The sequence below is a fragment of the Solenopsis invicta genome, chromosome 2 (assembly GCF_016802725.1).
Source record: "Solenopsis invicta isolate M01_SB chromosome 2, UNIL_Sinv_3.0, whole genome shotgun sequence".
NCBI lineage: Eukaryota > Metazoa > Arthropoda > Insecta > Hymenoptera > Formicidae > Solenopsis > Solenopsis invicta.
Genome location: NC_052665.1, coordinates 23,814,110 through 23,826,745, shown reverse-complemented (window position 1 = coordinate 23,826,745; position 12,636 = coordinate 23,814,110). Strand labels below are relative to the sequence as shown.

Below are 12,636 nucleotides of genomic sequence, written 5' to 3'. Positions count from 1 at the left end.
TTGCACGAGGTATATACGATACAAGAATCGAAATTAGCTTTAAGTCTATACGACGATAAGCGATATGTTATTTCTGGCGTTACAGCTATTCTACTATGGAGGATATTACAAGATATTATGATAATATGTTCGTTTTTTTGATATGTTTTATTTTGTGCTGTATTAACAGAATATATTTTTTTAAATACATTGTCTTTATTCACCCAAGAATTGTGTGTTTTTTGTCCAATCCCAACCATTTCACAAAGATCTGGCTTCCTTTTTTTTTGTAGAATATTCTCAACGAGATACACATCAGAATTGGAAACTTGCAGTAATTCCTGTTTGTAGAATCCTCCTGCGACCAAATCCTCTTGGTAATTTTTGAGCAGATATGTCACAGGGTTTGGACGTTGTACCTTGGCAATGCAAAAGATCTTAGTGGACCAATTAGGTGTGTAGTTTTTTTTTAATATCGTTTTAAACTTTGTAACGACCGTACTTCGCGCATGGGCGGTTGGCGGTGCGGGAACGGGCGCGAAAGGTCGCCTGAAGAAATTAGACGTCGTTTTTGGTTGGTGTGAAATAAAGAGCGTTTTATTTAGAATCGAGCAGACGTGGTGAGGCTAACATATGCCTCGTAAACATACAGTTGGTGGTACGCAATAATATCGGCGGTGCGATAATGGAGAAGATGGAGACGCGGTCGGACAGTAATTGAATCGCGGATCTTAACTAGTAACGAAAACGCGCGGACGGACGTGGCAATGAACTTCGGACGAAATTACGGAAATCTATTTACACAATGTATATACAGATCACCTGCTACGCGAGATACGGTTTGCAGAACGGCGCCGGGCTGTTTTCTCGGAATCCAGGCAGCCTTGTTGTTGTGGCCGTGAAACTAGGTCGCGAGACGCGGTGCGTGGTGCAGTAAGACGGGACGCGGCGCGTACATGAATCCGTGTAATCGTCCTCGGTTTCGCGCGTCCCGTCGCGAGGGGGTTGATACCGCTACAGCAGTTGCCGGAGGACACTACCCCACGCCAAGTGCGCTTGGTGGAGGCACGGAGTATCGTATCCCCTTACGCAAGGTAACGTCGGACTCGGGATGCTGAGAGGATCGCACTTTGTCAAATGTCTTCTCGGGGCCCAAGTTTCACTTGAGCCCGTTGCGGCGAGTCGGGAAGCAGAAGCGGAGTCGGAAGTGGAGTCGGTTGAGAGCCAAATGTCTTGGCAGAGACCGAGGCACTCGATCTCGTTGACAACCTAGAGAGCTTCTATTTGGCGGACTGGCCAGAAGCGGACAGGTCTCTTGCCTTCGGCAAACGTCGCCTTATATACCCGAAAATCGAGGGTATGCGCAACGTGTTACGGCGGAACGGTCCGGCGGCAGAATCCCCGCCACTCGATCTTGGGTCTCTCGTTTCGGGCCACGTGCGTAGAGCGTGGCTGCTGATGGTACGAAAACGAGAGCGCGTGCGTGCGGAGATGGAAAGCGCGCGGGAGCGATCGCTTGCTTGCTCAGTCTCTGCTTATTTTATTGGGCGCTATGTGTCAATAATTGCCGTCCGGCGGATATTCGGCCGGATGGCTCGGACGGTTAGGGAGGGTGTCGGAAGGCGGTTTGTTACAACTTGCTAACGCGTACCGGATTGTTTGTCTTGAATTTTGCCAGAGCGGCGACATTCGCGTGATTGTATACAAGCGACATGAATTTTTCAGCGTTTTTGGGAGTTACGTCTATCGGGCGCATTCCGATTGTTTGATGCTTGCAACAATTGTATTTTGACAGTAGATCCGGGAGCGCGTTGATCCATCGGTAAGATCCATTGACCGTGAAATATTTCTACATATCGTTCTTCAGTGTGCGATTGAATCGTTCTACTACAGAGGCTTTTATTACCAAGTACGTCGAATAATGATTGACATTGTAAGTGTTTACAAGTTTTTGAACAGTGGAGTTGTAAAATTCCTTACCATCGTCCGTTTGTAAATTTTTCGGACAACGCTTGTCTTTGCGAAAGATTCTGAAAAAAGGCTGCGGCTGTTTCGTTTCCACTCTTGCTCTTCAACGGAATCGCCCATGCGTATTAGCTCAGTACATCAATAATAGTCAAAATATAATTGTGATCGTTGTTGTATCGCACGTAGGGACGCATTTCGACCACGTCGGCTTGCCATGAATCGTCGAAACCGCGTACCACGACGCGAAAAATTTTGTCGAGCCGCCGTGTGCAATTCCTTCACGAGCGTTCATTTTTTGGCGCTCATTGTTACCACTGTGCGTATCACATTCTATTTACAGTACGTAAGATCACTTCGTTTTACCCTCGAGTCTGAGAAGTCGGTGCGATACATCAGAACGTAGTTCACTTATCATATCTTTCGTAAAATCTAACGATGCAAGCGACGTTTCTATCAAGGTTTTCTCTGCTTTTCCCTCAATTTTTTTTCTAAAATCAACAATCATATCTTTGGTAGCCATTTTACTGTTCAATTCCCTAATAGTGTTCCGTTCTTTCGTATCATTGTCTTCTAACTCGTTCACCATGGTTACGAGCTTTTCGATATCGAGCGACACTTTGTCCGTTAATTGATTCAACGAATCTTTCGTCGCTCTTGTTTCCATTAAGCTCTTGACGTTGTTTCGAATATCTAATGCAAGGCGACTTGTTTTGTCCAGCAGATCTTTGGAGGCTTTTGTGCTCGACAGTTCCGTGATAGCGTTATGATTTTTCGTGACTAGAAGAGTAGGCTTAGTGATTTTTCGTTACTAAAAGCTGACTGGTTTGGTATTTATTCGCTAAATCGAGTAATTTGAACGAAACGCTAGCGATGTCATTCTTATTTTTGTTGCATCTCTTTTCCAGATTGTTTGTACATAGCAAGGTCTGCGCATCGAATTCATCGCGTCGTTTTATCGATTCTCTCGTATTAGCACGCAACAATGTTACGTTTTTCGACAATTCCTCGGTATCGATACGTAACTTTGACAACATTTTCTTTGTATTCTTGTTCAATTGTTGAATTCTGTTTCGTAAATCCTCGAAAGTGCTTTTGACGTAATTTTTTGTAGTTGTGATTGATTGGTGAAATCTGCTTCGTAGATCTTCGCAAACAAGAATTCCTATGGCTAAACATGGAGGCATTCTACCGTTTTTACTCTTGTTAGGGGCACTCGATGCTCTGGCGGGTGGAGCGGCTAGCGTGGCAAAAGCTGTAAATGTTAATGAAGCAGCGGGACAACAATTCGAGGAAATGCAACGTCATAATCGCGCGTTGGAGGGACGTGGTTTACGTTTGTCTCCGTACAAACGTTGTAGCGATGTTAAGAGAAAAATCGGAAAAAAAACGTCGTGGACGAAAACATTGAAGACGAATTGCCGCGCTTTGATATCACGACGAATGAGCAGTTACATCGCTTGTCGATTGCGTATTCCGTTTTTCAAGGACGTATTTATGCGCGATGCACTTCCGACAAAGCCGCGTCGCAATGAGAATGAAATCGTAAATGTCGACGACTTGACAAGGGCGAGCACTCATTGGGTTGCTTATGCAAAGAGAGGAATAATCGCGATTTATTTCAACGGTTTCGGCAATCTTCGGCCGCCGAGAGAATTCGAGCGATATTTGGGGAACGATATAAATTTACTGTACAATCGACATTTGTATCAGACGTTCGATCAGAGCATTTGTGGACAATTGTGTTTACAGTTTCTTTGGGAGATCGATTGGAAAAAGAGAGACGTTTATCAATTCTCGTCATGTCGTTGATTCTCACGCTAACTGGAAGAAGCAGCGTCCTTTTGGCAAGTTACTTTCCCGCTTTGGATTTCAACGACGGCGAGTACGAGTTGGGATTTGCGCATTTTGAAACGTATAACACAATACCGTACGTTAATTCTACGAACAATAAATTTTACTTTGACAATAAAACGATAACGATTCCCAAAGGATCATACAAATTACCAGCTATAAACAGATTTCTGAGAGCCGCCATACTTCGCCAGCAACGAATAAGCGGTAAGAACCGCGACGGAAGATATTCTGATGTAATTGCTGATGATACCGATTACCTTTTTGACTACGAGGATGACAATGATGAAAAGGATGAACGTTCGATAATTATTCGCGCTAACGATAATACTATGAAAAATGAGATACGATGTGTTTCAAGTCGATTTTACCCAATTAAATAATATCGGTTTGCTATTGGGTTTTTATCTCGCGTATTGCAACCGAACAAATGGTACCGGTCCAACGAACCAGTAAATATCATGAATGTAAATATTATTTGCGTAGAATGTAACATTACCACAGGCGCGTGTAGCAACCGCCAGGTTGGGCGCCGCTGTCTCCAGTTTCAGCCGGCTAATGCCCAATCTGCGTGGTCCATCCGAGAGGGTACGCTGCCTCTACATGGGGGTGGTGCGGTCAATAGCGATGTATGGGGCATCGGTATGGTGTGAGGCTCTGGTGGCCAACAATAATAACATAAGGTTGCTCCAGAGGGAGCAACGTAAGATGACCATCAGGGTCTCGCGCGCGTACCGCACCATCTCCTGGGAGGCGGTGTGTTTGCTGGCGGATTCGCCTCCGTGGGCTTACGTGGCATGTTCCCTCGCGGACACCCACGAGTGGAAGGAGGAGCTTGCCCGCGGGGGCGAGCCTGCCACACAGCAAATGCTGGAGACTTGGCGGAACGAAGCCCACCGAGAGGTGGTCGAGCACTGGCGGGGACGTCTGCCCCATGCCAGGGCTGGTTTGAGGGTGGTCGAGGCCATTGGTCCCGTTCTCAGAGAATGGGTGGGCAGGGGGCACGGGGATCTCTTGTTCCACGTGACGCAGGTGCTCTCTGGGCATGAGTGCTTCGGAGAATACCTGCACGAGAAGGTTGGGCGGGAGGCCACCATGAAGTGCCACTACTGCCCAGAGGCGAGGGACACGGCGCAACATACCTTAGAGGTATGTCCGGCCTGGGCTGTCGAGCACCGTGACCTCGCCGACAGAATAAGGGCCGGTCTCGACCTCCCCACGGTGGTGGGGCGGATGCTTGCCAGTGCCGACGAATGGGCGGCAGTGGCCTCCTTCTGCGACACTGTCATGTTGCAGAAGGAGGCGGCAGAGCGGGCGCGGGAGAAAGCTCCCGATGCGCCGCCAGAGAGAAGGCGAAGAGGGGGGGGGGGAGGCGCAGAAGGTTCCTGCATCAACATGGACCTTCTCCTCTCCCTTAATGATAAAAAATGCGGGCAGTGGGTAGGGAGAGGGTGAGTTCTGTCGCCCTCTTCCTGCCCGCATTCAGAGATCGCCGGTGTCTTGGCGGCGACGGATCTGTCGCCGCCAGGGACAACCCAGTGGCGCGGCTACATTTCCCTCTTTCCCCCTTCCTCAGGGAAGGGTGAAGGGGGGATGGCCGGAAAGGAACAAGGGAGGGGGGACTCTCACAGCGCCGGCTAGACCGGACAGAGAGCCCTATCCTCTCCACTGTTGAGGAGGTACGCTTCGAGCGGAATCAGCGGCGGGGTAGTTGCCCGGCTGACCCGTCTCGGGGCTGGGGATGCGGGAATGCGTACCTATGGCCCTCTTCCAGGGGGGTCCGACGCACACCCGGCATCCCGGTTCGGGCGGCTGGGGCTCGACTTCGGTTGAGCTTTGGCCGCTAACTTCGGAGGGGGGTTCCTGCTCTCGGGCGGGGACGCGTTTGGGCTAGGACGGATCGCGGTGCATGCTTAGTTCGATCCCGTGATCCGTCCCGAGCCCAGACGCCGGAAAAAGTTGGGTTTTAGTGAGTATGCCGGTTACCAGTTAGGTCGGCGAGTTTCACATACTCCGCGTTCCTGTCCTCACAGGACCGGGAACCCATAAAGGCGTTTCCCAACTAAAAAAAAAAAAAAAAAAGAAACGCGTGTAGCAACGATAAGCCGGTGTATACGATTCACAAATTCAAAACGAACGTTCCACCGGGATATAAATTGTCGATCACGCCGGTTCAAATCATTTATCTTCCCGTTATTGCGCGGAGCGTCACCAATATTATGTTGCGCGTCGTCGATCAGAACAGATGAGCGATCGATTTTCACGGTGAGGAAGTAGTGATTCGACTTTACTTACGACGAAAATGATAGATATGCTCGTATGCAAACAATGCTCATTCTGAACGAGTCTCACGCGAAAGGAAATGCACCGCGAACGTATCCGGAAAGAGACACGAATAACGTTGCAAGGACGAGAGGAAGAAAACGTGAATTGAGGACAGCGAATGTTGCGTTTTTACGATTGCTTGGTTTCGTCGTGAGAAAAGAATATGGCCCAGGATATTCTAAGTATCGGCGGTGAGCTCGTCTTCGACGATTGTATTGTTAAAATCGAAACTCACACTTACAAATCGTATAGAAACACCACTTTTGGATATAGCGATGAGATACGCATACCGATGCAACAGCAGGATTTGTATACTCTACCATGTGAGAGTTTTCTGTACGTCAAGGAAAAGTTTTCGCTAAAACAGATTAACGCGCCGTCGACATCGAAAGATAAGGGTAGTTCGACAATGACGCCAATGAGAAGAGTTAATAATTGTGTAGCGTTTATTTTCGGTGAGATTCGATATGAACTTGATGCCGTAGAGATCGATAGAAATAGAAACGTAGGTATAACGAGCACAATTATGTATCGCTAACAGACAAACAAAACAGAACATTGAAAAATGCAGGATGGGACATCGTGATGCAACGGACTGCGAGGGAATTTAACTATTGTGTACCTCTCAATGTTCTTCTAGGATTTTGCGAGGATTACAAACGTCTGATTATCAATGCGCGTCACGAACTTATTCTTATACGCGCACTCAATGACGCCAATTGCATAATCGCAAGTATTTCCGCGAAAGAACGGGTACTAACTCTATTAAGAGTACAATGGAAGATGCCACACGTGATGTTGAACGATGTTAACAAATTGGCGCTTTTACGAACATTGGAGAGTGGTCGATATCTTAGCACGGGCTTTCGATCTTGGAACTTGTACGAGTTTCCGCTGTTACAGAGCACTACCAAACATTCATGAACTGTAAAAACTGCTACACAATTGGAGAAACCGCAATATATAATTTTCACGTTGCAAACAGGAAGACAAATCATTTTCGCGGAAGATGCCTCTAAATTTGATCATTGTACATTTACCAATGTAAAATTATATTTAAATTCCGAATTTTATCCTTACGACAATATGAATTTAGATTACGATAATCATAAGTACGCTATATTGTACGATATGTACACAAAATTAGAAAAGTTTATTATGGATGCAATCGCAAACCTCTTTTGTCTTTCGTAGAATTTTTAGACAATGGCTCTCTCGTGGTTATTGATTGTTCAAGGCAAAACGTATCGGTGAAAAGCGCCACTGTAGACGTTCGCATCGAATTCGAGTGTAAAGAAAATATTCCGGAAAATACTACGGCTTATTGTCTGATTATTCATGACAGAGTGGTGCAATATAATCCTTTAACAAATGTAGTACGCAAAATCGTGTAGTGAATATTAAAACCGCAAACCTCGATAAAGATAACATCAATGCTAGTACTACTACTGTTACGCAACTTGTCATTGCTGATCTATAAAAAAACGCATTTGCTTCTGCGAAATCAAACAGTTCGCATCTATCGTTCATTCTCATCTTTTTTCTTGACGACAAAAAATGGCATACGCGCGTGAATTGAGTGACGTACCAATCTTTGTAAACATACAAGGATTTATCATGGGTAACAATTTTCGAGTTAAGGAGGTAGCTGTCCTGCGACAAGGAGACGAACTTACACATTATGTATTTTATGTGCCACTACCATGGAATCTTCTGACAAAGGATTATAAAAAACAAGCAAATTGCTTAACGGATCATCACCATCACCTGCACTGGAAAGATAGCGATATTGAGTTTTGACAAGCAAAAAATACTAATTAGATGCGCTGTATTCGACGGACTATTTGATGGTAAGAATGACGAAGTCATTATATACGTTAAAAGGCTTTAAAAAAAGACGTGGCTGCAACAGAATCTTGACGAGGATCACGAGTGCAGAATAGACAGTATCGAGGTTGACTTCGAGGACATTGAGAGACTCAGGGATTTGAAAGCATCAAGATCGTTCTACTGCAGGCGACATGTTAAAAATTGTGCTATGGATAACGTTATTAAATTGTACGAATGGTGGTCGCAACGCACAAAGAATCTATTTTCACCGTCAATTTTACATTCATCAAAACAAAAAGAAATAAGAGGGAGACTCGAGATCTCGATATTGGCAAGTTTTGCGACGATGACGACGACGATGATGGCGGCAATGGTGACATCATCGAGGATGACGAAAATATTGAAGATAACGACGATGACCGCAAACGAGATGGAAGACTTTCGGCGCTTTTTACTTCCTCCGACGCTAATGACTTGACGGAAATATGGTCTCTAGCACTGTAATAACAGAAATAACGAGGATAATGCCGACGACGACCACAGCCGCGATAAGAAGTTTTCTACCGCCTTTGTTCTCTTTTGATAAACTTGCGCGATTCAATGCTTTAATTATACGCTGCCGTTAGCACAGTATTACTAACAACATTGTATTATCTCTCATAAATTTACTAATGTACATAATTACACGTTTTTGCAATGTTGTGCGATTCTCTTATGACAAATAAAAAAAGTTATTTCGCAATCGGTATCTTTTTTCGCCGACATTTCCTTCCTCCTTTTTCATTTTGTATCGCATTCTTTATAAGTAGCCAAAACTACAGCTTGATCAATCTAGTATTCTTCCAGTCGCGAATACGCAACGCATCTAACGTTAATTGACTTTTATCACCTCAAACTGCTCGCGATGCATGTTACGCTCATTTTTGTCGTTACCACTATTTTTGCTGTTAAACCAGAGAATTGCGTGTCTCAAGATGTTGATGTGATATAATATCTTTACAAATATGACTATCTCAACTAACACGCAGCTTTCGATGGGTAATTCGGGTGTAACTCATGCACTTGCGCTTTTTCAATAATATTATCAATTGTCTGGTGACGGTACTTTGAATAACGTGACAAGAAATGTGATGCGTCGACCGCGATGCGGTAATCGGAATATTCCACACTACAAACAAAATAGGCAAACGCCAAAGTAGACAAAAACGCATATAACGTGGAATTTTCAATTTGCCGATAAATCGACTCTGACAATGGCTGAACAGGCATTCTCCTTGTGGGCAGCAAAGACATCATTAACTTTCGAGCGTAAAATACTGGGGCTTGATATTATGATATTGTACGAGGCGAGTAGACACACGATGTCGGATTTATTCCAAGCTCAAATTTGGAGAGAAGTATTTGACGGAAAAGGTGGAGTTGTTGCACACGCGATATCTATGGGTTTCTCTACCAATAGACTTATCGCTGCCGCTGACATTAGTAGAATGCATACGCGGATTCTAACTCGGGGATCTCAGGGGGGTGCGGGGAAGGGGGGGAATATTTCAGGTCGCGCGGGGGGACCTAACCGGAGATAAGGTCACGCGGGTGGACCAAACCGGGTGGGGGTGGGGGAGGATTAAAACGGGGGCACGCGTGTAAACCTAACCGGTAGTTCTGCGTAATCAATGTTTATACACAGTGATAACGATTCGAGGACCATGTTCTTGACCGATGTTTAAATAAATTTGACACCTTTGAAATGTGCCGCGTGCGGTGAAGGGGGGAATATTTCGGGTCTCACGGGGGATCTAACCGGAGACGATGTCACGCGACCGGGGCGGGGCGAGGGGGGAATTAAATCGGGGACACGTGTATGAACCTAACCGATAGTTCTGCGTAATCAATGTTTAAATAAACAGTGATAACGATTCGAGGACCATGTTCTTGAAATGTGCCGCGTGGAGGCAACTGATCATTTAATGTAAACATGGACCATGTACTTGTTCCTCTGTTTACATAAACATAATAAATCACACCGCGAGGAGGTGGGTATGACTGTACTTTTGTAATCGGAAATGTCTGTCATCACGAGGGGGATAAGCGATACGATGGCGAATATTTTGTGGGGTGTGCGCGGCTATTTTCGCGGGGCCAGCCGCCGCCGCCGCCGCCGCTCGCTATCTTCTAATAATTTTTGGTCAAGATGGATGCGAGAGAGAGAGAGAGAGAGAGAGGAGGGAGGGAGAGAGAGAGAGAGAGAAAAGCGCTGAACAGCTCTTTTGGCTGTGCTAATAACGCGTTAAAATAATATTTAGATTTGTTTACGTGAGCTCTCTTTCGTGCGCGGTTGTCGCCCAGTGACATGTCTAATCTTGCAAGATATCTTTCTTAGTAAAGATAAGCGCCGATAGTCCGGCAGCTGTACGTTGAAACAATATTTAGATGATGTAAGAGGCAAGCGTTAATATTTCGATCGATTAAACAAAACTCATGTTTCGGTTATAAGTTTGGCGAATATATTATACGATCAGTCTCGATGTGGACACCAAATCAATCGTAATAGTTACTCTCTAAAAAATGGTTGATCATATTGAAGTTCACATTAAACGCAGTCAAAAATGGAGTTTGACGACGCAGTGCTTGATATAGACATAAATCTATTTATAGATTTTGATCTAGAAAAAATCATGTACGTTCTCGATAATGTGTTTATGCCGGAAGAAGAAGAAAGCGATGTTCTACGACGACGAGTATCGTCGATAAAATTCCTTCGCGATCGAGAATTAGGAATACGCGGGACTTGTGAACGTGCCGTGAGACAAGGTGTCATTATTAACTCAGAACGTGTTTGTAGATTGTCAGACTACAGGAAAAGAAAATTGTATTTGCTCATACTGGACCATCTGTGCGCGTTTGTTAATTGTGAAGAAAAGCAATTAAACAAATACCAGTGGGCAAAAAAATTTACCAGAATATCTCTATATACGATATCATTCAGCAGATTACGATTCCCGCTGGTCATGGACAGTGCATCAAATTTCTTGTAATAAACGTGTATACACCACCACCACAGAACTGCGACGATAAGCGCGAACCTGCAGTGATTAATTTATTTAATCAATGGGTTGAAAAGAGAAATAGAGAGCAGGATGATCCTTGGTGGAGATATACGCTATACTTCCTGATTTTTGTGAATTAAAATATATAAACGGACACTGTAACGTTCTAAGTGCACAGCAAATTTGCAAATCATGTAAACAAAATACGTGCAAGTGCTCCGAGAAAGCGTGTGATACATACTAAAACTGAAAAAAATGGAAAATAGTGAGCGAGTGGAACGCGAACTGCTCGAGCAATGCTTGCAGATTGCAAATTTAGCTGAATGTTTTGAGTGGTTGCAACGATGTGACGAGTGCCTCGCGCAGCTCGAAGAACATTGTAGTGCCAAACGTCCTCGACTCGCCGTGGGAAAAAGACAATCACTTGTGTCAAGAATCGCGCGACTGAAAGGTGAAAAAGCGCAGTTAGAAAGACGTTTCGTGCATGTTGGTGGCAATTATGCAAGAACTAGCGCTGATGATAAGAAATCGCTCATATGGCGCGAGATCGAGGCCGCGTTCAAGAATCACATTGTGACTGGCGCTGTTATTAACGTTGATTATATCGAGCCGCGACATTTTTTGGAGGACGCCAGTGATTTGGTGATTGAGCGAGTGCAAGACGCTATCGCGAAACATGATAGTGTAAAGGTGAACACCGTATTTAACGGTGAATATGTTAATAATCATGATGAACGTAGTATTAAAAATATCGCTACGAGGAACAATGAACTTTATCAATCGTCAAATTTGCGCGAATGGTATCAGCAGAGTGTTATCGATGTCACGTTGGCGATGCTCGACGAGTTCCAAGAACGCGATAGCGGTTGGACTCTTACGCGAATACTGAATTTAACGGTAAACATTAATAAACATAATCCCATGCACGCGGGATATTGCATCAAATTGCCGCGGGAAATAAAGAATAAACGTGCCGTGATTAATGTGCAATCGAAAGACAATGCGTGTTTCGCGTGGTAGTGGCCGCTCTGTACCCCGCCGAAAGAAATGCAGACCGGGAGTCGTCATATCCACATTACGCGGAAGTCTTGAATGTTAGTGACATAACATTGCCAATGAACATAAAAGACATTGGAAAATTTGAACGTTTGAACGACATGTCGGTAAATGTGTATGGTACCGAATTCGACAGAAAAGAAAAGAAACTACGCGTATTCCCGATAAGGGTCATCAAGGATAAAAAGGAGAAGCATGCCAATCTACTGTACTTGGAAGATGAACGTGATAACAACCTCGGCCACTTTGCATGTATAAACAATCTGTCACGACTATCAGTTTACAGCTGAACAATAATAAAAGAAGAAAGTACATTTGTGATCGGTAAGAATAATAAAATCTGTTAAAAAAATATTTCTCACTTATAAAAATTGTTTTAATGTGAAAAATCGTCTTCTATTTTTTTTATAGTTGTCTGCATTACTTCAGCTCAGAAGAAAAGTTGCAGTCGCACAAAGTAGATTGTCAGCAATTAAACGACTGCGCCGTTTTACTACCGAGCGAGGATAACAAGTGGCTTGAATTCGATATTTACAATAACAAAGAGCGTGTGCCCTTCGTTGTTTATTCAGATTTGGAGTGC

At 44.5% G+C, this 12,636-nt stretch overlaps 1 protein-coding gene across 1 annotated transcript; it reads right to left on the bottom strand.

Moving 5' to 3' along the window:
• Nucleotides 1–2,296: 2,296 nt before the first annotated feature.
• LOC105202563 (spindle pole body component KRE28-like) lies at nt 2,297–2,981 on the bottom strand. The gene is made up of 2 exons (XM_011171138.1): nt 2,768–2,981; nt 2,297–2,724 (listed from the first exon to the last, which is right to left on the bottom strand). Exons 1-2 carry the CDS (start codon nt 2,979–2,981, stop codon nt 2,297–2,299), a joined length of 642 nt encoding a protein of 213 aa, XP_011169440.1.
• Nucleotides 2,982–12,636: the final 9,655 nt, after the last annotated feature.

Bases quoted from the DNA above. Each gene is read 5' to 3' on its own strand.
- LOC105202563 (XM_011171138.1), bottom strand. From the start codon at position 2,981: ATGTTGTCAAAGTTACGTATCGATACCGAGGAATTGTCGAAAAACGTA. The intron at 2,725-2,767 runs GTCAGCTTTTAG...CTACTCTTCTAG, and splicing joins AGCGAATAAATACCAAACCA to TCACGAAAAATCATAACGCT.